A 26,150-nucleotide genomic window follows, 5' to 3' on the forward strand; every position below is an offset into this window, starting at 1 on the left:
CATGCACCGTGCGCCCCGGCCCCAGCCTCAGCCCTGATTAGCAGCTTGCCCGGAGAGCTGGCCACTGCTCTGGCAGTCCCCAGAGGCCTCTGCAAGGTGCATTGATAAGAAGACTCCCCAGGAGGCCTCCATAGGAACAGGCCTATCTTCTCCTTTCAGGATGAATGTGCCGGGACTGAGACGGAAGCACCCCAGTTGACTGCGCCCTAGCCTCAGATGCCTGCAGGCCCTGGCTGAGAGCCTCTGGGTCCTCTGTGCTCTCCTCCCACGAGGCTGCTCCTGAACTGGACTTCTCTGCAGTGGGGCCTGCAGCACCTGGCTCAGGCTGCCCCAGGAAGGCAGAAAGAGCCCCAGAAAATCCAGCTCAGGGTCCATGTGCTCCCACGCCACCACAGAGTACACACTGCTGCTCTGGAAACCATGTGCTTTATTTGGAACCTTAATCCAAGGGAACCTCCCCCCCTGGCTCGTAGAAAAGCTGCAAACCATGTGGTTTGGTCCAAGGCAATGGCTAAGGGAATGCAGGATATCCCTTACCGCTGGGGCCCCTGTCCTCTGGGCCTCAGACTTCCCTGCTCATCGAAACTGCTGGCTGAGCTTCCGGGGTGTCTATCCCAGTCCTCAGCCTCTCCCTCAGTCAAGGAGTGAGGAAACATGTACAGGCCAGGGGCTGGGGTCCCCATCCAAGGCTAGGTGCCTCTGCCCCCCCGCCCCCGCCCAGGGCCTGCTTCCTCCCACAGCCACGGCTCCTCAAGTCCTCAGAGCCCTGTTGCTCCCGGGATGAGGCGCCACCGACAGGAGGATGCCCGGGAGCACAGGTGAGTGACCAGGGTAGGGCGGCCCGGCCAGCTGCAGCGCCCCTCAGTACAGATCTGCAAAGGGCTTGGAGTAGTTGAACATCAGGTAATCCATGTAGTAGAAGTCGTAGGTGCGCTGCCGTTGCAGGGCTGAGAGCTGGGCAAAGTACTGGTGGGCGATCCTCGCTGTGGTCCGCGCCTCCTGCGAGTGCCGGTCCTTGAACCGCGGGAAGGTCAGGTTCCGCGGCGCGCGGATGAGGCTCAGAAAGAAGTTGGCATCGTCCTCCATGCTCTCGAACTTGCCTACGAAGTCGTAGTCGATGAGGCAGGGGCTGCAGAGCCGGCTGACATGGTCCCAGTGAATGTCCATCCCCACGGGCCGGTGCACGTCCAGCAGGTACTGGACGAACTCAGGAAAGCGCACCCCAGAGCCCGTCCGCAGGGCCTCCCGAGAGGCGTTGGCCCGGTACCGGGCCAGGATGGCCTTGCCGAAGACCGGGTGGTAGTAGCTGTTGGGGTGCTCGAACTTGTCGCGGAAGGCTGACACCAGCCTCTCGAAGGGCTCGCGGACAAAGAGCATCTTGGTGTAGGTGCTGAGACGGTGCATGATACCCTGGCGGTCGAAGGTGTCCAGGCGCTTGAGGGCGCTGCCGTAGTGGACGGTGTTGTGCTGGATGTCGGCGGTGGACGAGGCCAGGCCGGCCAGCACCATGAGAACCCGCTTCCAATTGGAGCAGCCAGCCTTGGGCACCTCGCAGTAGAGCACGCGGTGGCGGTCCTCCACGAAGATACGGGACACGTGGCGGGATGTGACGGCCCGGCGGCTGCTGCTCGCCCGGTACTTGGCGCAGGCCTCCTGCATCACCCGCTTGCGCTCCTGCTGGCTCCGGTGCAGGCTGACCCAGCGGCCATCCAGCGTCCCGGGTCTCGGCCGAATGAAGGGCACGTCCGAGCTGTTGGCCGGGATGGTCGCCGCAGCTGGCATTTTCTTGATGAGCAGACGGCGACGGCGCTGGCGGAGCCGCAGACGGGTCCCCCTCTGCAGCGGGGATTGAGGCTGGTCAGGCGCTGGCAGGCTGCGGCCCCTCGGGGCCCCACTGGACAAGTCCCGAGTGATCCTCTCTGTGGGTGCCTTCAAGTCACCATCCTGGGAGCCGCCTGGTGGAAGATCCTGGGGCAAGAAGAGAAGTGGTTATCTGGGTGGAAAGGACAGCTGGGCACTGGGGGCCACACAGGTCAGACTCACCACGGCTGGGGTTCCTGTCCCTCTCAGGTGAGGGACACAGGCTGACCCTATGGGTGAGACCCCTCCCGTCTGAGCCCTGGCCCAGCACCCAAAAGCTTCCCTCCCGCTGAGGTGCAAGCGTCGTTTCGGCCACAAGATGGCGCGATCCTCACAGGAACCTGGGCTGAGCGAGGGTGGCGGGAGTAGGTGGCCTGCAGGCGGGCTCAGATTTACTGCCTCTATTAGCACCGTGCAAAGAAGCCTTGTAACAAGGAAGGGAAATTCATGGGTCCAGAGCCCTGGGCTTTGTTCCCAAGGCTCCCGGGAAAGGCTGGACACATTTTTCTTTCCAAGAATGGATTCAACGTGAGCTCCTAATTTTCTTCCCAGCCCTTCCCAGTTTCCCTGGGGCTGCGTGCACTGAGATTTATCTGACTCTCAGAACTTACGTGGTGGGGCTGCCTTGGCCTGATGTTGAACTTTATTCCTAAAAAGCAAACAGAGGAGAGGACAGTATTAGCAGCATATGTGCCACGTGGCACCCAGGGAACTGCTTATAGGCTGCTGGCTGTGGACATCCAGGCTGGAGGCATCTTGGGGTAGGCTCTAGGGAAAGGCAGCTTAGGGCATGGGGAGAGGGCATGGCTCAGTACTGGAGCCCCTCCATCCCCTACCCATGCAGAAAACAGGAACGCAGCAAACATGTGGTCCCACTGGCTCACAGCCGAGGCTCTCTTCTTTGCATCATGCCTGCCTCCTGATGTGACCTACAAGGTCTGGAAAGGCATCCTGCCCAGGTGTACCCACACACCTGCCCTGTGGAGCAGCCAGGACTCTCGCAGGCCACCTCCTCCTGCACCCCACGATGTCATTAAGTCACAGGGAAAGGACCCTTCAGAAAGCTCCATCCACCCTCTCTCCACACCCCACCAGCCATGCCCCAGTTCTGGCCACTATGGACTCTCCACGCTTGGAATATGACAGGTTCACACCCACACCTTTGCACACACCAGGCCTAGGAATGGAACGTGCTTCTTCTCCTCTTGCTCCAGGAAGTTCCCTAACCTGGGTATTTCCTTTGAGATCTTGGCCTTCTCGGCTGGCTCTGGAGTTCTGGGGTGAGCTGAGCATATCTTGGTCTCCCTCAAAGCCCTAAGCAGTGCCCAGGTGGAGGGTAATTGTCCAGCGTTAACTTACTGATGACATCAGGAAGACAGAGAGAGATCAGTGCCTCACTGGCCATGCTCTGGAAAGCCCCCTCTGGCCACCAAGGAGGCCCATGCCTGGGCTGGGCTCACCCAAGAAACAAGCTCTGGTGAGGTGAACCTTGGACCAGAGTAGAAGATTCTGAGTCATACCCTGTTTGGTCTGCTTTGGGGGAAAGTCCTGGGAGGACAAGGGGATTCCCTTTGGGGGGAATCTATTTAGAAGCTGGAGCCTCCTTCCCCAGTCCCTACCTGGCCACCGAGGAATCAGGGGATCTTTCTGTTCCAGTGCCATGTGGGTGGACATTTTTGTCCTGAGGCTCTGCCAAAAGCCATGGTCACCATCAGAGCCAGCTATCCCTTAAGCAGAGAGCTGGATCTTCTGGCTGGCATGCCGGGGCACCGTGCCTGACCACACCTCAGCAAATCTTGGCTGCTGCTTGCGGGTGGGGGGTTCCAGTGTCCTACCACTTTCCCGGCTGTCTCTATGTCCTGGGCAGAGGTCCAGTGGCAGAAGCCCAGCTGGTGAAGGGACATCCAGGTCTTCCCTGAGCCAGACAGTCTGTGGATTTCTCCATGGGGTCCAGTTTTACAGACTCAGCCAGTGCCAGGCCCCAGACAGTCTAAGGTTAAGGCTGTGCCCGCACATCTCCTTCAGTCATTAGCAAGCCAAGAAGGGGATGCAATGTCAGCTCTGGGATGGACAGCCTGAATTCCCTGAGCTTGCCAGAACCTTCCTCAAGTCCCAGGAGAGGCAGAAACACAGGCAGAACTGGGGCACACTTCATCTTTCTTCTGCTTGTCCCTTTGGGCTGAGAACAAGGGTATTCTCTCCCCTGGGCAAAGGGCAGAGCGTCCCTGTCTTCCTGGGCACTCCCAAGCTTATGTGCACATGTGTGCATGTAGGGGATCTTTGAAACAGGCCTTCTAGACTCTTCCTCAGAGGCTGAGGGGAAGCTCCACGTAGACCTGGTTGCACCACTCAGGGTATGGGGTGTAAGCAGCAGGTGCCTGGCCTGCGAGAGGAGTCTTTAGAATCAAGCTGCTCATTGCCACCCCCTGCCATCCCCAGAGTCTATTTCCCTCCTTGACAGCCACCCGCTCCTCTTCCCTGTCCCATCTTTACTGCGGCTGTCCCAGCATGAGCCTCCAGAGCTCCTTCCTCTCCCGCAGCCGATGATGACAGCTCCCTTCACCAGAAGGGACCTGCCACGCCACTCGGTTTTACTCTACTCTGCCAGATTTCCTTAATTATTTTCTTCTGGTGATGGCAGCTGGCTCTGCTAAACCACCTCTCCTACTCAGAGTCTCAGATGTAGGAAACCACTCTGCTTGTCACTCCTGTCACCTCATCAAGGTGTGACGGTGCTTATATATTCCTTTTCTGGAGCAAATGAGTCATGCTAGATTTGGCCAAGAGTGGGGCTGAGAAGCCACTTCCAAAAGGGATCCTGCCAGTTGGGCGGAAAATGGAAGGCCATGTGCTTGTTGAGATTGCAGCCCCTAAGGCCATGACCTCCCACTGGCACTGTCCCCACAGCCTCGGAGGGCAGTGGGCTGTGGTCCTGTTCCATTTTACCTGTGAGGACTGGACAGGGGGACACTGTCTCCTGGACCTCTGGACTCTGAGCCTAAGCTTCTGGGGCTGTCCCACTCCAATGCAGGCTGAGCTAGAGCCCTTGGCATGAACTACAGGAAAAGTTGCTGCTAGACAAAGCCTGGGGCTGGCCGAGTCTCCTGATTTCCTGTTTACAAGTGTCCATAAAGCCAACCTGCCTGCAACTTCCTCCTTTGAAAGGAAAAATTGCCCTGTGGACAATAAGAGAGATCAGTAACATCTTAAGCAGAGCGTGAGTTTGCCATAAGTTATTCCCAACCCTTAAACTTATGGCAGCTTATCGGGCAAAGATTAGCCCTATCCCCACAAGCTCACTTTAACAATTTTAAAAATTTACTGCCAGGCACGGTGGCTCATGCTTGTCATCCCAGCACTTTGGGAGGCTGAGATGGGCTGATCACTTGACTCCAGGAGTTCGAGACCAGCCTGGCCAATGTAGTGAAACCCCATCTCTACTAAAAATGCAAAAAAATTAGCTGGGTGTGGTGGTGCATGCCTGTGATCCCAGATATTCAGTAGGCTGAGACATGAGAATCACTTGAACCCAGGAGGCAGAGATTGCAGTGAGCTGAGATCACACCCTGCATTCCAGTCTAAGCAACAGAGCGAGATTTTGTCTCAAATAAATAAATAAATAAAATAAAATAAAGAAAAAGAAAAAATAATAATTTACATTATTTTAGAAATAGAGATGGGGTCTTGCTATGTTGCCCAGGCTTGTCTCAAACCCCAGGCCTCAAGTAATCCTCCTGTCTCGGCCTCCCAAAGGGCTGGAATTACAGGTGCGAGCCACCAAACCTGGCCACAAGTTCACTTTTGAATAAAGACAGAAACATAATGAAGGAATTCTAAAGGGACCTCCCCTTTGCCATGAGCCTAGTGTCCCCACTAGGGAGAAAGCTGCTCTTCCATGCACCACTCAGATAAAGGCTGAAGCAAAGACCACTGCCCGCTCTGGGCAAGTGAAGTCCAGGAGAAATCTTAGGTATCCTGGGCTAGGGGTCTGCACATCCCTAAGTGGGCTGCACGTCAGGACCCTGGACAGCTCCATGAGGGCTCAGGGAAGGGCAGCCAAGGGCTCACGAAGATGAGGAAGGTTTGCCACCAGGGGTCAGTGGTACCACTGCCTTGGGGGGACTTATGGGTGGGAAGGAGTTTGGCCTCAGTATAACCACCTCCAGCCCCTCTCAAGCCCCAAATAAAACGTACAATCTAGATAACATCAGTGGCCTTGCAGAGCAACTCCAGCCAAACCCAACTCCTCTTCCATCCAACACCACCAATGCTGCCATGCACCTTCCCTGCCTCCCCACCTCCACTCCTGCAACAGAATCCAAGACCAACCACGTACACCCCACTCTGGGTGTCCTGAGTGACTTCTTCTCTCCTCTCAATATAACGCTCACAGTCTGTAAGGGAGCTCCATACCCCTGCACAGTAAGAAATAAACAAGCACGTTCTCTTTCTGGACAGATGACATGCATGGAGTGGCTGGAACACATGTGCTATGATAAAAGCATCGGTGAGAATAAACAAGGCGTGAGTTATGGGCACTGCCAAATGTGTTCCACGGTGTGAACTCTTCATTGGCTGAAGTTCTCAGCGTTTAGCTGAAAAGCCTCCTGATTGAGGAGAGGCAGAGGCTGATGAGTGTGTGAGGCCAGTCTCTTAGTCATCAGGCCTGGGCCTGGGGCACAGCTGGGGAGGGGGCTATACCACCAGCATGTCCAAGGAGGAGGGTCTCTTGCCCACTTCTCTCTAGGCTCACAGGAGGAAGACCTGCAGGGTGCCACACAAAAGCCCCAATCCCCACTGCCCAGGACCCATGGAGGGTGGTAACTGGAGAGCAGCCTTTTGGTCAGGCCCTATAGACAGACAGCACTGACAGGTGAGGACAGGACCCAAGTGCCTCAAAGGAACCCTTGGCCTGCCCCAGCCCCATGTGGCTCACTCTTGGGAGAGTGACGGCTGCATTGTCTGCTCATGGCCCAGCCCTGGGCCCTGATGGGCGATGACGGGAGGGTCTTGCCACTCTCATCACTGCATCTGTCCTTAAGGGGTCAAATCTGCAGAGGGACAGGCATGGGAGAGAACTGGGGAAGGAGGGCAGGAGCGGCCATGCCAGTCCCAAGTCCTGTCTGTGGTTGAGTTTGAGTCGTGCTTCTTGGTCTTTTAGGATTTCCTGATGGAGCCATTTGTGTGGCCGCATTTCCACGTGCTGGGGGCTTCTGATGGCTTCGTGGCAGGCTGTCCAACACCCATTGGCGCTGTCCACTCCACGTCCACTTCCATTGCCCAACTAGCCAGGGAGCCTCCAGGGCTTTCGACTGCTTCTCTTGGCTTAGGCTGGCCCGATCAGAGGCGGGGGTTCCCTGAAGGTAAGCTCCTGGCTGCATCTTGGTTCCCAGCACCTGCAGGACCCTGATTCTGAGCTTGGGCCCCACCTGGGCTCCTTACAGTGGCATCTGGTGGGATGAACACTGTTGTCCCGGATAGCCCAGGCTGTCGGCCTCTGCCCTGCTGCTCCCACACCCCCATTAGGAAGAAGCGGCTCCCACACCCAAGATGCGCAAGAGAAAGGCCTCCGAGCTCTGGGGCAGCCCCACGACCGGGCATGCACCTGATCTCACAGTGCAGTGCTGAGCTACAGATGGCCTGCCCTGAGTGCAGGGTGCTGGCAAGAGAGAAGGTAGGTGGGTCGGGAGAGAGAAGCCAGAGGGAAATGCCAAGCTCCACTCCATGGGAAGTATGGAGGGTTCTGAATGTGGGGAGGGGTGCTAGTTAGGGTTCTCAGAGAGAGAGAGAGAGAGTCCATATATACGGAGCAGGGAAAGAGAGGGAGAGAAAGAGACAGGGAAGGGAGAGGTAGAGGGGGAGGAGGGAAGGAGAAAGGGAAGCGAGATAGGGAGAGGACACAAGGAGGAAAGGAGAGGAGAAAGAAGAGGAGAGAGAGACAGGAGAGAGATGGGGGAGGTTGATTATAAGAAACTGGCTCATGTGATTCTGGGGGCTGGCAATGTAAAATCTGCCAGTAGGCTGGAGACCCAGGGAAGACCTGGTGCTGCGGCTTGCATGGGAAGGCCGTCCGAGACTCCCTCCTACTTGGGCAACTTCACGCTTTTCTCTTCAGGCTTACAACTAATTGGATGAAGGCCACCCACATTGTGGAAGGTCATTTCCTCTACTCAAAGGCTACACATTTTACAGCAAATCACATCTAAAAAATGCTTTCCTGGCCGGGCATGGTGGCTTACACCTGTAATCCCAGCACTTTGGAGGCTAAGGCGGGTGGATCGCGAGACCACATGAGCTCGAGGCTATCCTGGCCAACATGGTGAAACCCCGTCTCTACTAAAACCACAAAAATTAGCTGGGCATGGTGGCGCATGCCTGTATTCCCAGCTACATGAAAGACTGGGGCAGGAGAATCACTTAAACCTGAGAGGCTGTGGTTGCAGTGAGCCAAGAGCTTGCCACTGCACTCCAGCCTGGCAACAGAGTGAGACTCCATGTCTCTCTCTCTCTCTCTCTCTCTCTCTCTCTCTCTCTCTCTCTCTCTCTCACTCTCTCTCTCTCTCACACACACACACACACACACACACATACACACACAGACTGGCATTTGTCTAAACCCTGGGGAACCATGGCGTAGGCAAGATGACGTATATAATTAACCAAACAGAGGTGCTTAAAATGACAAAAATGTGTTCTCTGATAGTTTCGAAGGCTGGATGTCCAAAATGAAGGTGCCGGCAGGGTCACACTCCCTCCACTGCCTCTTGGGCAGGGATGATGCTTCCTCGACTCTTCCAGCTTGCAACAGCCCAGGCGTTCCTTGGCTTGCAACAACAGAAGATCAGTCTCTGCTCTGTCTTCACAAGGCTGTTGCACACGTGCGTCTCTTCTCCTCTTCTTACATGAACATCAATCATATTAAAATAGGGCCCACTCAACCAACCCAAATGTCCATCAATCAACGAGTGGATAAAGAAACTCTGATACATGAGATATATATATTATATACACATACATACGTGTGTGTGTGTGTGTGTGTATATATATATATAGGAATAGTACTCAGCCATAAAAAAGAGTGAATTAATGGCATTCACAGCGACCTGGAGGAGATCATAGACTATCATTCTAAGTGAAATAATGGAATGGAAAACCAAACACCGTATGTTCTCATTCATAAGTGGGAGCTGAGCTACATGAATGCAGATGCGATTCGAAGGCATAAGAATGATATAGTGGATTTTGGGAACTTGGGGAAAGGGCGGGAAGGGGGTGAAGGATAAAAAACTACAAATTGGCCGGGCGCGGTGGCTCAAGCCTGTAATCCCAGCACTTTGGGAGGCCGAGACGGGCGGATCACGAGGTCGGGAGATCAAGACCATCCGGGCTAACACGGTGAAACCCCGTCTCTACTAAAAATACAAAAAATTAGCCGGGCGTGGTGGTGGGTGCCTGTAGTCCCAGCTACTCGGGAGGCTGAGGCAGGAGAATGGCGTAAACCCGGGAGGCGGAGCTTGCAGTGAGCTGAGATCTGGCCACTGTACTCCAGCCTGGGTGACAGAGCGAGACTCCGTCTCAAAAACAAAACAAAACAAAACAAAACAAAACAAAACAAAAAAACTACAAATTGTGTGCAGTGTACACTGCTCCAGTTATGAGTACATCAAAAATCTCACCAATCACCACTAAATAATTTACTCATATAACCAAACACCACCTGTTCCCTAAAAACCTATGGAAATAATTTTTCTTTTTTTAAAAAAGGGCCACTCTAGTGGCCTCAACTTGATTACATCTGCAAAGACCCTGTAAGGTTACAGTTTACAAGCACAGGGAACCGGGACTGAGCATTTTTTCAGGGTGGGGCAGGCACCCAATTTGACCCAGTACAGACAGGGACTCATGTGATCTCATGGGGCTTTAAGAGTGTTTTTTGTTTTTTGGTTTTTTTTTTGTTTTGTTTTAAGAGATAAGGTCTTGCTCAGTCACCCAGGCTGGAGTGCAGTGGCATAATCCTGGCTCACTGCAATCTTAAACTCCTGGACTCAAATGATTCTCCCGCTTCAGCCTCGCAAAGTGCTGGGATTACAGCCATGAGCCACCACGCCCAGCTGGATGTTCTGAAGACAGGGCAGGATAGCCTGAAGGAGGTGAGGAAATAGCTCGTCTGCTGGTTTAGGTTGCCTGCTGATCAGTAGTGAAGGGTTGTTAGTTCTCGATGTTTTTGGGGCAGGGCCTGTGTCTTGTCCGTCTGTGTCATTCTGGCACAATGCCCGTCAATGCCTGTGGAAAGGCTGGTGCTTTCTGGACTGAGAGCTGGCCTTGGACATGAGGCGTATGGGGCTTCCCAGAAGCTGGGCCTAGGGTTCTGACTGGAGCCTCCCAGCTGGGAAGGGCCCACGCATCTGGGCAGCACGTGCCAGCCCCCTAGCTAGATGCAGACAGGGGCAATCCCACTGGAGGAGTTTGTCCACTCCCAGCCCTGGCTCAGTGGCCATGAAGCCTGGCTTAGGAACCTCCTTTTGCTATCCACAGTACACCAGGCCAGGGCCTGCTTTGGGACGGGGCCACACCTTCTCTGGCTCCTCTCCCACCGGCTCAGGCTCTGCCCTTGTGAGGTCTCCGCTGGTCCAGGGCTGAGGGGCACATTGTCCCCGTGGGCCTCTGACTGCCTCATTGTGAACTGCATCCTCCACCTGGGGCAGGCTGTTCATATGCAAATTAGATGCAAAACTGAACTTTCAACACACGCAGCAATGAGCTGGCAGCCTGGACTCCTGGGCACAGAACTTGCCCGGAAGAAAGCCTCACTCAAGGGCCTTCCATTCTCACCTGTGTTCATGGGAAAATCCAACTTCTTACATTCTCTGCTGGGTCCCCAGGGCACAGCCTGGAGACCAGCCTCTGTCACAGTCATGGCCACCTGCTGCCCTAGGACACAGGACAGGTATGTGGGGTTCCAGGTGGCAGGGCTGCCCCGGCACAGGTGCTGGCTGCTCCCGGGCCCTGATGACAACTCTGTGGTCAGAGTGTGGACCTTGAGGGGAGGCAGCAGTCAGGCCAGACACGCTGGACAGCTGCATCGAGCTGGTCATGCATTGGCCTCTCTCCTCCAGCTTCGGCCTCTGGGTGGGGGGCTTCTTCCCCTAGGCGCTGAGATGATCAAACTCAGTCACAGTGACCTTTGGCTCAGACCAGAGCAAAGGCTTACTGTCTCCCTTGGTGGACCACACGGAGGACCACCCTGGAGGGTCCATGTGGAGTTGCAGCTTTTAATGCAGGATTAGCACATCAAACATTACAAAACAGGCCAGGTGCGGTGGCTCACGCCTGTAATTCCAGCACTTTGGTTGACTGAGGCAGGCAGATCATCTGACGTCAGGAACCTGGCCAACATGGTGAAACGCTGTCTCCACTAAAAATACAAAAATTTGCCAGGCATGGTGGTGGGCACCTGTAATCTCAGCTACTCTGGAGGCGGAGGCAGCAGAATCGCTTGAACCTAGGAGGTAGAGGTTGGAGGTTGCAGTGAGCCAAGATCGTGCCACTGCACTACTCCAGCCTGGGTGACAGAGCAAGGCTCCATCTCAAAAAAAAAAAAAAAAAAAAAGAGAAAAGAGCGCACACACCCACTGCTGTGTGACCTTGGACAAGTGCCTTGACCTTGCTGAACCTGTTTCATTGGTAAAACGGGCTAAAACTTCATTGGTAAAATGTGCCAAACATATGCATCTTGCAAATCCACAAATGTGCCCATGAAATGGGGCACAATGCCAGGCAGGACCGGAGCCCACTGGTTGGAAGCCAGCTGCTCCCGGCATGCCGATCACCTGGTTCCCTCTGCAGGGGCTGAATCTCCCGCAGCCCAGCTCCTGCCCCCAGCGCAGAGACGCTGGGGTGCATCTGCGGAGGAGGGGAGCCAGCATCTTCCTGTCTTGGGCCGATGAGCGCCTGACGGCTCTGACCACACTTGTTTTGTTTAGTGATTCTGTTCCCTCGCCGTCGTGATTAGGATCCACGATTCAACTGGGTGGTTCCTGTCAGCTCAGCCTTGGCCGTGAATTCCCTTGGAGCTGTCAGAGAGTCGAGCATCAGAGCTGCCTGTCAGTCAGCCAGTCAGCCGGTTAGCCAGTCTGCGAACCCAACAGCTGTCCTGCCTGCGCCACATCTACCCACCTGCCCATCACTGAGTGGGTTGGGGAGGGGAGTCCTGAGCTGGTGCCCTGCCCGTCTATAGGGAGGGATCCTCAGCTCCTGCTTCACAGCACTCCTCAGTCAGAGCCTGCAGTGACTCCTACAGTGTTCAGGGTGTGTGTGACCCCAGCATACCCGTGCCACCCACTGCATCACCCCTTCCACGTGTGCATGTCACATGGGATCAGGTGTGCATGTCGAATGGTCTGTCACACCAGGCGTGCCGAGGAAATGTAGCACAGCACACGTTTGTGCTGCACAGGTGCCTGCTTCCTGTGTGTGCGATGTAGCATGCCCTGGGTGGGGAGCGTGTGTGTGTCTGTGCACATCCCTGTGAGGTTTCTAGGAGTCTATGGCACATGGCTTACAGCAGGTCATGCCTCTTCTTTCCTTTATGTATTCTTTCCCTCTCTCCCTCCCCCACTTCCTTCCTTCCTTTTTTGAGACAGTGTCTCACTCTGTTGCCCATGCTGGAGTACAGTGGCGTGATCATGGCTCACTATAACCCTGAACTTCTGGGCTCAAGCGCTCCTCCCACTTCAGCCTCCCAAGTAGCTGGACTACAGGTGTGTACCATATATATATATATATATATATAAAATATTGGCCAGGTGTGCTGGCTCATGCCTGTAATCCCAGCACTTCGGGAGGCTGAGGCGGGTGTATCACCTGAGGTCAGCAGTTCAAAACCTGCCAGACCAATATGACAAAACCCCGTCTCCACTAAGTAAATACAAAAATCAGCCATTGTGGTGGTGGATGCCTGTAATCCCAGCTACTCGGGAGGCTGAGACATGAGAACTGCTTGAACCTGGGAGTTGGAGGTTGCAGTGAGCTAAGCTTGTGCCACTGTACTCCAGCTTGAGCGACAGAGTCAGACTCTGTCTCAAAAAAAAAAAAAAAAATTTCATAGAGGCAAGGTCTCGCTATGTTGCCCAGAAACTCCTGGCCTCAAACAATCCTCCTGCATCAGCCTCCAAAGTGCTGGGATTACAGGCGTGAGCCACCGTGCCTGGCTGCATGTCTTCCTTCAACACGTGTGGGCCTGGAAGAACAAGCCAGAGCTAGTGGATGTTGCCGCAAATGAGAAAGAACGATCTGCGTGGTCCTAGCCCACAACCCCGTGTCGCTCCCTGGCTTGCCCTGTCTCTGCTTCCCATGTGGGAAGTTGACAGCAAGACCAACTGGCTGGCCTCCACTTTGCAGCACACCACGCGGAACAGTCCTGCCATCTGCCACCATGAGTCCGTTCACTTCACATTGATGGAGCACCTGTACGGGCCAGCAGCATCTTAGGTACTGATGACAGTGTCTTAACCAGGAATGGGACAGTGTGGCCCTTGCCCTCATGGAGCTTCCAGTCTAGCAAGGAGGTGAGGCACTGGCCGGCAACTCCATGTGTGATGGCAGCCATGGAGGGCATTGCAGGCAATGTGGGACAACTGACATGTTACCTAGCTCAGTGTTGCAGGTGACAGCTCCCGAAGATCATGACAATAAATTGGCACCTGAGGGTAATGAGGACATTTCTGGCAGAGCTTGGTGGCCTTCCACCATGACGGCAAGGCTCCTGGGATGAAGGGATGGGCCTAGAGACTGAAGGGTGTCAAGAAAAGGTAGGGCCAGGTACAGTGGTTTACACCTTTAATCCAAGTGCTTAGGAGACCAAGGTGGATGGACTACTTGAGGCCAAAACTGAGACCAGCCTGGACAACATAGTGAGACCCCATCTCTAAAAAAAAAAAAAGAAAAAATTAGGCTGGACACAGTGATGGGCACCTGTAGTCCCAGCTGCTCAGAAGGCTGAAGTGGGAGGATCAGTTGGGTCCAAGTGTTAGAGGCTTCAGTGAGCTGATTGCACCACTGCACTCCAGCCTGGTGACAGAGTGAGATCCTGTCTCAAAAGAAAAGAGAAAGGAAGGAAGGGAGGGAGGAAGGAAGGGAGGGAGGGGAGGAAAGGGAAAGAAAGAAAGAAGAAAGAAAGAAAGAAAGAAAGAGAGAGAGAGAGAGAGAGAGAAAGAAAGAAAGAAAGGGAGAGAGAGAAAGAAGGGAGGGAGGGAGGGAGGGAGGAAGGGAGGGAGGGAGGGAGGAAGGGACAACCATGATGGCTGGCCGGCGAGGAAGAGGCTTTACAGCTATGCAAAGGCACTAGACCTTATATCTCCTAAGGCCCAGGGGAGTCTCAACGAGCTTTAAGGTGTGGAGTTATTTTGAATTTAAGGACCATTCTGGGATGGAGTCAAAGATACAGAAGAAAGGTTGGTCAGGGGATTGCTGCCACTATCCAGGGAGGAGACTCTTGAGGCCTGGACCCGGGCGATGATGAGACAGTGGATGGAGAGTTGAAGAACACTTTGGGAGATGGGGGTGTGCTGGGAAATGTTGAACACCTGGTTCTCTGGGTAGTGGGATGGGAGCAGGGAGCAGCCTGGTTTGCAGTGTTTGCTGATTTCCATGGTCTGAAATCCCATTATGGCAGATTTCAAACTACTGATGTCACGTGGGGCTGGGCCCTTGGGGGCCAGGACTAGTTGGCCTGAACTCACCACTACATCAGCAGGACCTGGGACTGGCTGAGTGCAGACGGAGATGCTGTCTTTTGGTGTTAGCAGTGGTGAATGCTGATGCTACTTCCTGCACAGGACAGATACCTGTGGACTTTGAGGAGACCTGACTACAGGTCTCCCAAGTGCAGATATCCAGAGGGCAGTTGGAGGAGAGGGATTTAGGGGATCGGGGTGGCTGGTCAGAGGTGCAGGGGCAGATGTGCCTGTGGGAGCTCATTCAGCCACCTATGGCTCTTCTGGGCCAGTGGTGGCATGGTACCAGCACTTCTCAGGGAAAGATGGGTAGAGGCAGTGGGCCTGGGCATGGGTGCTGCCCTTCTCTGGGTCCATGGAGATCCCAACCTGGACTCTGAGCAGCCATGGCCTCACAGCACCATGCCCAGTGGGTCAAATGGGATGGACGTCAATGCCTCCTCTTGTCTGGCTGCAGGAAGACATCTCACTTGGTCTAAATAATGGTGAATTCCCATTGTGGGGTTACCAGCAAATAGAAGCGAGTGAGTCAGGCTGGAGCCTGAAGCTGGGGTGGCCCCATAAAGGGGCTGTCTTGATGTAGTTTGGACATTTGTCCCCGCCCAAATCTCATGTTGAAATGTGATCCCCAGTGTTGGAGGTGGAGCCTGGTGGGGGGTGTGTGGCTCATGGGGGGATCCTTCATGTCTCGGTGCCATCCTTGTAATAGTGAATGAATTCTCGTGAGATCTGGTTGTTATAAAGTGTGGCACAGCCTGCCCCCAAGTCTCACCCTTTGTTCCTGCTTTCACCAGGTGCCATGCACACTCCCGCTTGCCTGCCGCCATGAGTAAAAGCTCTCTGAGCCCCCCACACCCCAGAAACCGAGTAGATGCTGGGGCCACACTTCCTGTCCGGCCTGCAGAGCCGTGAGCCAATGAAACCTCTTTTCTCTATAAATTGCCCAGTCTCAGGTGTTTGTTTAGAGCAGTGCAAGAATGCGCTAACACGGCCTGCTTACAGGAAAAGTGCCCCTTACCCACTGGCCCAGCCCTGAGACAGGCCCTCCAGGGGCAGACGTGGGCAGCGGGCGTCCTTATTCCCTGGAATGGAGTCAGGCAGTCAGGGGGGCAGCCTCATTACCACGGTGGCCCAACTGCAAGATAATGATCGGTCCAGCTCCAGCCGGCCTTGGGATGCATTGTTCTGGCTGCCACGTCAATTACTGAGCTGGCCTGGAGCTGTCAAGCCTGTCACAGCTGTTGCTGTGATACCCTAAAGAGCCACAAAAGTGAATCTGTCTTAAGTGATGCTTCTTTGAAGTGCCCCCCCGCTGCCGGCTGCTCTGGCCTGAGCAGGGCACTGCAGACACCCTGGAGAGAGTGGGGCTCCAGACTGAAAAGGGCTGCCTAGGGGCTCAGGGATGGGTGCTCTGATCCTTGGAAGAGCTCCCTGATGGTCACTGACTGTACCCATAGGGGTCCCGGAGTCTGGGTGGCGACCCCGACTCAAGCACAGTGAATGGGCAGCTACAGTTCCAGGCCCACCCTGTCCCCCCAACACCAGTGTCTTCTCTCCAGCATCGCAGGGAACACTGAGGGGCAGCTGCCGCTGAGGGGTCACCTGTGTGCCCCCCCAGAACAGAACAGAGACCCTGGCAATTCACAGATTGCAAGGACAAGGCCAGGGACTGCCTGGAGCTCTCAGAGGCTCCAGCCGTCAGTCTGGCTCTTCCCTGCTGAGGGTCTGGATAGCTACAGTCTACATTTCAGAGCCGGGGTGAATCTCCCACAGCAGGGCCTTGGACCTGGAGTCCGGTCCAGCCAAGGGCTGGGGAAAGAGCAGCTTTGGAAGGCTCTGGCCTGAGGATTACACCAGCTTCTTTGAGGGGTCAAACTTGAGCATAATACTGGCGTGGTGGCGCGCACATGGAATCCCAGCTACTCAGGAGGCTGGCGCAGGAGGATTGCTTGAGCCCAGGAGTTTGAGCTCCTATGTTAAGCCTGGGCAACACAGTGAGATCCCAGCTCTTAAAAAAAGACACCAAACCCGAGTATGGATGCCAATCTTCGGCTTGTCAGTGGCTGGCTGTGGGGACATCCCCTTCCCTGGATACCTGTCCAAGAGCCCCTTTCTGCTCCCTTCTGAATGGCCAATTTCTTTTCTTTTCTTTCTTTCTTTCTCTTTCTTTCTTTCGTTCTTTCTTTCTTTCGTTCTCTCTCTCTCTTTTCTCTCTCTCTCTCTCCCTCCCTCTCTCCCTCCTTCCTTCCTTTCTCTTTCTTTCCTTCCTTCCTTCTTTCTCTCTCCTTCCTTCCCTCCCTCCCTCCCTCCCTCCTTCCCTCCCTCCCTCCCTTCCTTCCTTCCTTTTCTTTCTTTCTTTCGACCAAGTCTTGCTCTGTTGCCTAGGCTGGAGTGCAGTGGCATGGTCTTGGCTCACTACAACCTCCACCTCCTGGTTCAAGCGATTCTCATGCCTCAGCCTCCAGAGTAGCTGAGATTACAGGCACACACCACCATGCCTGGCTAAGTTTTGTGTTTTCAGTAGAGACAGGGTTTCACCATGTTGCCCAGGCTGGTCTTAAACTCCTGAGTTCAAGCAATCCACCCACCTTGGCCTCCCAAAGTGCTGGGATTACAGGCATGAGCCACTGGGCCTATCCTGAATGGCCGGCTCTTCCTCTGCCCAGCCCAGTACCCTGTAGCAGCAGGAGCCCCCACAGGGCCACGTGGGCTGACCGGGGGCCCCAGGCCATCATGGGAGCACAGACAGCCTGTCTTCCACTGCCCCCTCACAGCCATGCCAGGCGGGGCTGGCTTCACACCCCCATACCACACTCACACCTAAACCACAGGCCCTCTGCATCTCAGTACCTGCACAGCCTCCAGAGCCCTGGGGTGCTGACTGCAGGGTTGGGGAAAGTGGGGAGGGCGGAGAGATCCCCAAGGGCTGCATGTTCAGAAGTCATTCTGGAGGTGACTGGGGAACTTGGAGAAGAGTGAGGCCCAAAAGGAAGTGGGAAAACAAATTCAGGTTCTTAACCTTATGATGGAGGTGAGGAGTGGGGACATCTGAACTTAGGCAGGTTGGGCGGGAGTAGGAAAAGGGGAGGTTGGATTTTGCAGAACAACAAAGCCAGAGGGCTAGAGGGTTTGGTGAGTCAGGGGCATGAGGGGTGAAGGTGAGGCAAATGTCTGGGGGGACTCCCCCCATAGCATGCTCCCAGGACCCCCAGACAGGGAGGTCTCAGGGAATGGAGGAGCCCTTGGGGGAGAAGACCCGACCCTGGCTTATGGAGAACCAGAGACAGACTTGAGTAGCACCTGCAGGTAGCAGCTCTCAGCTGGAAACAGGACACAGCTTGGGTGAAACTGTCCATCAGCCAGATCTGGGCCACATACCTCTGTTTTGAAAGCAGCCCAGACACACACCACACAATCCAGCCCCGTGACTTCTAACATCCTTGAAACAGGCCCACGTCACCACCTAAATCCAGCCTCATTAGCTCTGAGCACAAGAATATTGAGTAGATGTAAACACTGGAAATAGCTGGAATTTTCACGATCTTCATGCATACTTGGAATTTGCCATCGTCACAGTATTCACATTATTCAATAACATAAAGGCTTCTAAGGCAATCCCGTAGCCAAGACCCAACCCCCTTCCCGTTCTTCCCTTTCCAGCATTTCGGGGTGTCTCTTTGCTCCAAGAGAGGCGCCATTTGCAGGGAACTCGAAGCCGGTGTTTGCCTGGGTGGGGGTGGAGGAGCTTACTGGGGTCCTGGAAGACAGTGCCCGAGGTCCCTGAATTCCCCTTTCAAGGCCTCAAAGTCTTGCTTAGTCTCTGCCTGCACATCTCCACCAAAAGCCCTGCAATTAGACCCGCCGGCTTTGCAAATGGAATGCGCTCCCATGTAATGGCTGTTTGTAGGGTGGCTGGGGTCACCGTGAAAGGAGAGCTAAAGAAGACATCTGAGCTGTTTTCCTGCTTCCTTTGAAGTCCAACCAGCAAAGCTGCTCTCAGGAGGAAGAGAGCCCACTATGGACAAGGAGGCAGCCCCTCCAGGCTTCGTGCATTTCCGGAGGAACTAAGGCTGGAGCACCGGGCATGTGTCTTGGGCACCTCTTTGCGGTTGTGAAATGTGCTGTTCCAGAAAACAAAGAAGCCTGGCTTGTGCCTTCCGTCTTCCACGCCTGTGCATGGCGGGGATGAGGAGTGGGCCAGGTAGGTGTGTGGAGGGCCATTCTTTCTAGAATGAATGATTCACTAGCAGGGTGAGAGGTGATTCACAGTGAGAGGTGATTCACTGCTGCTCAGCCCACCACAGCATCTTCTGCAGGATTAAACGTCATTCCTTCTAATGACTTGATTTATGTCCGGAGGATTACAGCTCCAAACAAAATATTGTGATGATGGCAATAAATCACACAGGGGATGCTTACAACGGCTGCTAGCATGTTTTCTGTTTGTCTGGGAGTTGATTACAGCACGAGGGGCTGCTGTGTAACAGGGAGTACGGGGCGGGGTGAGCACAGCACAGCTGTGTCAGGCAGTGGGCGCTTTGACTGGGGCATCAGAAGGTTTTCAGTGCCAGAAGTTTCTGTGAAAATCCGTGGTTGCAGACAGCAGGGATTTTGGGAATGCTGAAGTCCACAGGAAAGCGCCATCCTGAGCCCCTGGGGGGTGCATGGGTTGTGAGCATCCTGAGAATGTCATTTCCAGCCTTTAGCTCTGCTGCATCTGCCAAGTGAGAGACACAAGGATGGGCCAGGCTAGGATGCCTCTGCAGGGCTGAGCTCCTTGGAAGAAGGAAGATCAGGCTGCAGACAGGTGCTCCTGAGCTGGCATCTCCCACTCAGGTGCTCAGCAGAAAGGGATCCTTTTCCATCAAGACCTGGCCCTGCAGAGCAGGATCTCAGAGGTTCACATCCTCTGCAATCAACCTCAAGGTTCACACCCACAACAGATTTGCATAGACCCCAGCCTGGGTTCGGGAGGAAACTGGTAGCCTTGCTCTCCCAGCTCTGTTCTTAGCTGGTCTATCTGAGAGGCTGTCGCCCCTGCCTCTGACATCTGGGACTGTTGTCCCTGTGAGACGTGGCAGAGGCTGGAGCTGGCATGTAGGTGGGCAAACACTTGAGGGGCTGCCACACACACCCTGGACTGTTCCCACCAGCCCAGCTAAAGCTCCGTCCTGGTTGGAAGTCTGGGAGAGGATGAGCCTCCTCTTTGGTAAAGTCAATCCTGTCCTTGGATCAAACCAAAAACAGAGGGAAAGGGGATGAGAGCAGGCATAGGGTTAAGATGCACAGCAAGGTCTCCTGATCCCAGCAGAACAGTCCCTTATCCTGCCTGGTGTGCTTCTTCCAGAGAGAAATCTGTCCTCAGAAGAGCCCTGCAGCCTAGAGTGCTGTAGCAAGGACGGTTTGCTCATGAGAGGTCATCGACCAGGGTGACCTGGGAATGCCAAGTGCAGGGATAAAGCAGTCCATTAGCAGGTATGAGGCCCCAGGTCCGGCTCATGGCACCTTTGACTGCCAAGTGCGAGTGAGGGGGGGTTTGTGCTGCACAAGGGCGTCTTCCATGTCAGATGTGATGCACTGATGATGGGGAGATGCACACGGGGGGCACACTGGAGGGGGGATGGTAGGATGGTGCACAGAGGGTACTGGTGGGAGGTTAGTGGGGGATGGTGGGGAGATGGTAGGAGGATGGTGTGGGGATGGTGGGAGGTTGGTGGGGGATGGTGGGTGGATGGTGAGATGGCAGATGGTGGGGGATGGGGGGGGGGGGGGGGGGGGGGGGGGGGGGGGTGGTGGGGGATGGTGGGGGGTGGCGGGTGGATGGTGAGGAGATGGGGGATGGAGGGGGGATAGTAGGATGGTGGGGGATGGTGGGAGGTTGGTGGGGGATGGTGGGGGATGGCAGGTGGATGGTGAGGAGATGGGGGATGGAGGGGGATGGAGGGAGGATGGTGGGGGTGGTAGGAGGATGGTGGGTAGTAGGGGGAAGGTGGGTGGGTGGTAGGGGGAAGGTGGGAGGTTGGTAGATGGTAGTAAGATGGTGGGAGGATAATAGGTAGATGGCGGACAGTTGGTGGTGGTAGAGATCCTGAGGAAAGGATTGGAGATGGGACCTAGAAAGGGCTGGGGCTAGAAAGCAGTGCTGGAGGGGAGACGGAAGCGGAGATGGAGAAGCTACATGCAGGCTAGATGGGCAGGCTCCTGGCCGCTCCCCCTAGTGAAGATGCAGCCTCTGGCTGTGCTGTCCCCATGGGCAAGAGTGACCTCCCTGACCTATGTGGCCTCCGATGCCCAGGCCGTGGCACAGGTGACAGTGGTGGCTCCAATTCAAATGCAAGCGAGCCTTCCCCCAGCCCCCAGTGCATCTCCCTGGCTGCAGGGAAGGCTGTGGCTTCTCTCTCCACCAAACGCTGAAAGCAATCTCCAATGTCAGAAGACAAAGCCTTTGCCCATCTTTGTTGAACACAAGGACAAAAGAAATGTTGTTTGTTTTATAAAGTCTGGCAAATTTTGATAATGAAACCTTTAGAACACTAATTCTGACACCTTTCTAATTCCAGGCAGATAAGGAATAATAGTAACGTATTTCAACTTCAGAAGCAAAAATAACCTTTTATCACCTAATTTAACAATGTTACTGGGGAAATATGTTAGGAGAATGTAAAATGCTATTTAAATGATAAAATATGCTGTCTTGGATGGCAAGGATTTGAATTGCCACAATCAGAGTCCAAACACACTTGCATGCCAGCCCTGACAGACACCGCTAATGACAGGGTGTCCATAACACGGGGCGGCAGGAAGGGTCAGATGCGACTTCCGTGACTCCCCTGGGAACTGCCTAAAACCGACAGCTGTCTGGGCTCTGCCGCGCTCCTCAGTATGGTGGCCTGTGAAATACGAATCGGTTCAGATATTAATATTAATCGGCCAACACATTAATATTAATCAGTTAATATATACTTTCCATGACAACAAGAGATAAAGGAATCTTATTATGTGGCGGATCAGGGAACACAGAATATCTAAGTGGATTTCCTCGGGATCCACAGCATAAAGAAGACTAAGCCTCTTAGACGTGTCATCTCGGCAGACAGCGAAGCCCGGCTCACGCGTGGGTCGAGTAATGAGCAGGAGAATTCCCTGTGGGAGTGAATTCCTCTCCCCGGGCAGGGGGCGGTGCTTCCCCCTAGGCGGCGGCAGGTTGGGGGGACTGCGGTCGGCATGGGCAGCCCCCACTTCATCCCAGGGCTCCCGGGCTCAGGCAGCTGGGGCGCCCAACACCCCCGAGACAGAGCCTCCCCTTTGTCCTGGGGCTCACGCAGCTGAGGCAGCAAATCTCACTCCAACCCCTGGGCAGAAAATCTCATCCAATCCTGGGTGCAGGGTTGGTGGACTCAGAATGGGGCTGGCCAAGCAGGGCTCCTCCGCTGCCCAGAAGGGGAAACACCACGATGCTACCCCGATCCCTGACCCTCCTGGCGCCGTTGGAGGGGAAACACTCATTCTGTCATTGTTCATGTGGGAGCTGGCGCTGCAGGCCCCATGCTGAGGGGTGGAAAATGGTGGATAGAGAAATGACCCAATCCTGTGGGGGCTCCAGCAGGGTGGGTTTCCCTATCCCCGTTTGGCACGAGGGCACTCACTGAGTCTCAAAGAAGTTAAGTGGGTCATCCTCATCCACATTGCTGCCCCAGTGGGCTGGCAGAGCCGGGGGTCCAGGCCCGAGCTGTCTGATTCCACGTTATTGCTGTAACCGCTCGCTGATGCTGCCTGCCAGTGCCCGGGGACGGTGGGCCGGCCAGGCAGGAGGCTGGGGGGTTCACAGAACGTCTCACTATCATTAAGCCAGTGTCCACCATCAGAAAAGGTGCCAGGGTCTTGGCCTTGGGCTGCCCACACTGGGGTCCCTGGGGAGACCAGCCTGCCTGGTGGGGGCCGCTTGAGGGCAGAAGGTAACCTACCTATGCCTGCTCACTGGCAGGCTGCCGCCACAGCACAGGCATATCTGAGCACAATTAACATTTTAAGCACTAATTATTTCCCTTGGATGTCTACGTCTGAGGATCCTTCAATTTCAGTTTAATTGGAGTAAAATGGTCATCAGTTATTGAACAGCGGGAGGTGGGGTGTGGGATGCAGAGGCAGAGTGGCCCAGGACACAGGGATGTGCTAACTCTGGTGGCTTCTCCTCCCGGATGGATGGCTCTCAGATCCAGGCCCTGGGATCCTGGGGGTAGCCCCAGAGGGGACTGAGCAGGAAATCCTGAGGTCTGTCCCAGCATGTGCCTATGCTGGTGACCACAGCCCCTATAGCAGACAGCTAGTTATGAGAGGCTGGAGAAGCTGAACTCAGCCAGGACCCTACTCAAGTAACAGGATCCTGCCCAAAAGTGCATCCTCCCAACCCTGATGACCCTGCTTAACTAGCCCATGATGACCCCTGTGATCTCATGCTGCCACCACCCCCCTTAGGTCACCCTCCTCTCTTGGGTTCCAGACCCCTTTGCTGTACCCCCTTGGCGAGGGACCCTGCCTTCTCAGGGTCCTTCCAGGCCTGAGCCCCTGGCCCATCTCTGGGCGTTTTGGTCTCCCAGCCATGCCAGCTTCCTGGACCACACTTAGCTGGGGCGCCAGGCCTCAGAGAGGACGCAGACAGTGCAGCCTGTGGACAGGAGAAAGGCAGGAAGCAAGGCATAATGCACCTGCAAATGGCTGCTGCACAACGCGGGCCACAACCCGGACCCTTTCATGAGCTGTGTGCTCGGTGCGCCAGCTGGACAGCATCCAGTACGTGGCATACAACCTACCCACAGCTGGGGGCACATGTCCTCCCTCCCTTTGGAGCTTGACCCTGGGTCTCCTGGCTCAGCAGCCTGGGGCCTTGGGGAGGTGCTCCCACTTGCCTCTAGCACCCACAGTGCCTGGGAGGGAGGTGGGTGAGTAGCAGAAAAACCAAGGACTGCCCAAGTCACTGGCCCCAGTGACCACCCAGGGACTAAGAGGCAGAGCCTGACCCTGCCCTGCGCCCCATCACCACTGTCTTCATCAGTGATGGGGTTCATTGAGCACCCACTGATTCCAGCCACCCACGGGTTGTGAAGAGCTCATAGCATTGGCCCCTACAGAAGGCCATGAGGTTGGTGGTTGGTTGGTGGGAGAATGGTGGAGAGACGGGGGGATGGTGAGGAGGATGGAGGGGGATGGTAGAAGGATGGTGGGTGGGTGGGTGGTGGAGAAAGGTTATTATTTTGCCCCAGCGTGACACTGATGAAGCTGTGATAGACACATGTTTAGCCACTAAGGTCACACAGCTGGCAAGTGGCTGAGCCAGGGATTGAACTCAGGGATCAAACTCAGTTGTCCCTGGTTCTGGGTGTGCTCTCCTAGCCGCCTGCTGCCTTCCCTCGGAGCTTTGTTCATGGCTACAAGGCGGGACCCGTGGTGAGCTGGGGGAGCCCTGGACACAGCTGCTCTTGCTGTCATCCCTGGGGCATGCACAATCCTTCCGCCTGCCAGGGCCTCTCCTGCTGGGGGCCCCCCTTGCTGCTGTCCCTCTGGCACCACCCAGGCCTCATCTCACATGGCGTCCTGAACTCCTCTGATGCCCTCAGGGGTGTGTACCTGTGGGGTGGGAGCTTCCCAGCCTCACTCCTTGAGGCTCTCCTCCGAGTGAGCCTTTGGTCTTGATGCCTGCACCTCCCTTCTCCTCCAAGGCCTGTCACACCCTTATTCATCGTGTGGCCTCTCCTTCCTCACTGCACTGGCTTCTTGATGAAGCAAGGTGGCCAAGACACTGAGGATCTGAGCTGTGAGAGCCTCCAGAGGGCCCAGGACTGGCAGCAATTTACCTGCCTTTAGCCTCAGTTTCACTATCTGTATAACGGGGAAATCAGGGCTTATTGTCCAAGGCTATGTGCATCTCCTGCAATAGAGGACAAGGTGAGCAGCCGGGCCTGTGGGCTTGCTGAAGGAGCCTGCAGGAGTGCCCCCCGCATACCATGTTGAGAGAGAAACAGACCCTGGGTCCCAGGTCTGGGCCAGACCTTTCATCTCCCCCTCCCCAGCTGGGACCCCAGCAGAAGCTGTGAGCAGAAGTGGAACCTCAGGCCAGGACGGCTCAGGGGAAAGGAACCTGGGGTGACACAGCCATAAGCCTGCCCAGTGGCGCTGGCACCGACGAGCGGGTAGCATTGTGTGATGGCCAGAGCACGGGCTGCAGGTCCCATCTGTCCTGGCAGAAGCGGTCTCTCTACTTCTCACCAGGTGTGGGGCCTTGGTCAGGTTCGGACCCATTGGGTCCTGCACTTCCTCCCCTGGAAAGTGGAGATGATAATGGGGGATGTGGAGGGTCCCGGAGCTCACCGCCACCAAGTGGAAGCAGAGTGCCTGGGCCTGGTGAGTGTCTGGGGCATAGCTAAATGACTATTGATTAAGGCCCTAGATGCCGTGGATCAGACAGTGGGAACAGCCTGGCTTTGGGCGAGTGGCAGGTGGCATTCTCCTGTGCCCTTGGCAGGAGGGAGCGCTGGGCGGGACAGCTCTGTGGACAGCCCCTCATCCACCTCCTCTTCCTGCCTGTCTTGAGGGAAAGGAAAATATCCTTCCCCAGGCCATATTCCTCCTCCACCAAAACTCATCAAAGTGTGTACTTTGTCGTCGTACCCAGCGGGCAAGTGCAGGGGAGCCAGGAGACCCGCTGAGCCGCATCCTCAGCCTCCATAAACAGCTATGAACTCCCTTGTGTGTCAGTTAAAAAAAAAACTCAAAGCTTAAAAGGCTTCCTTAGACTTGTTTTTTGTCATGAAACATTTCATTCATGCAAAAGAAAATATATAACATTTAAAGACGAAGAAAACAAGCAGCCAGGTATTCACCACCCAGTTTCAGAAACAATCCTATCAATACCATTGACGCTCCATCTGCGCCCCTCCTGGACAGCCCTCTCCTGCTCCTGCTGGGATAACCACTTTACAGAATTCTGTGTTTATCATTCCTGTTTCTTCTTAGTAGTGTGTGTGTATGTGTGTGTGTGTGTGTGTGTGTGTGTGTGGCATATGTCTATATCCCCTAAGCAACGTATTGTTTATTTTTATATGGTAGCTTAGAGCTGGATGCAGTGGGAGTATTTACACCATGGATATTGGCAAGTGCTACAAATCAGGGCTCTGTTCTCCTCCTCCCTGGAGAAGGGGTTTACCAGCATGTGAATGGGTTGCAGGCCAACTCCAGGGGGAAGGTGTCGCCTTCCAGAAGAGAAGTCTCCTATCAGCTGAGGTCAGATCTCTAAGGACAGGTGCAGCTGTGAGCCATTAGCCGTCCCCACTCACCACAGCAGGGGAAGGGTGCACCTGCTCACTGAAGTGTGTCTGAGTGGGGCACCTACGGCTTCTACTACAACAAGTTATAGCAAGGTCCAGACCAGAAGTGACCCCACAAATCTGCCCCCTCGTTTTTTATTCTCTGGCCCGTCGTATTTACAGGCCATTCCCTGGAGTCAAACATATGCTTACCAGAGCTCTCCCCAACCTGAAATTATTTATGACTTGGCATTCA

General features: G+C 55.0%; 1 protein-coding gene across 2 annotated transcripts in view; it reads right to left on the reverse strand.

Moving 5' to 3' along the window:
* Nucleotides 1-407: 407 nt before the first annotated feature.
* Nucleotides 408-26,150, reverse strand: part of CHST8 (carbohydrate sulfotransferase 8) — a 152,062-nt gene continuing 126,319 nt past the window's right edge. For both annotated transcript variants that reach the window (XM_003915303.4, XM_003915302.4), the window contains exons 3-4: nucleotides 2,472-2,509; nucleotides 408-1,968 (exon numbers count right to left, since the gene is read on the reverse strand). In XM_003915303.4, coding sequence (XP_003915352.2) covers nucleotides 862-1,968; nucleotides 2,472-2,509 — 1,145 coding nt within the window. In that variant the 3' untranslated portion in view covers nucleotides 408-861. The remainder of the gene's footprint in view (nucleotides 1,969-2,471; nucleotides 2,510-26,150) is intronic.

Source organism: Papio anubis, chromosome 20 (genome assembly GCF_008728515.1).
Source record: "Papio anubis isolate 15944 chromosome 20, Panubis1.0, whole genome shotgun sequence".
In the NCBI taxonomy this organism is placed as follows: Eukaryota; Metazoa; Chordata; class Mammalia; order Primates; family Cercopithecidae; genus Papio; species Papio anubis.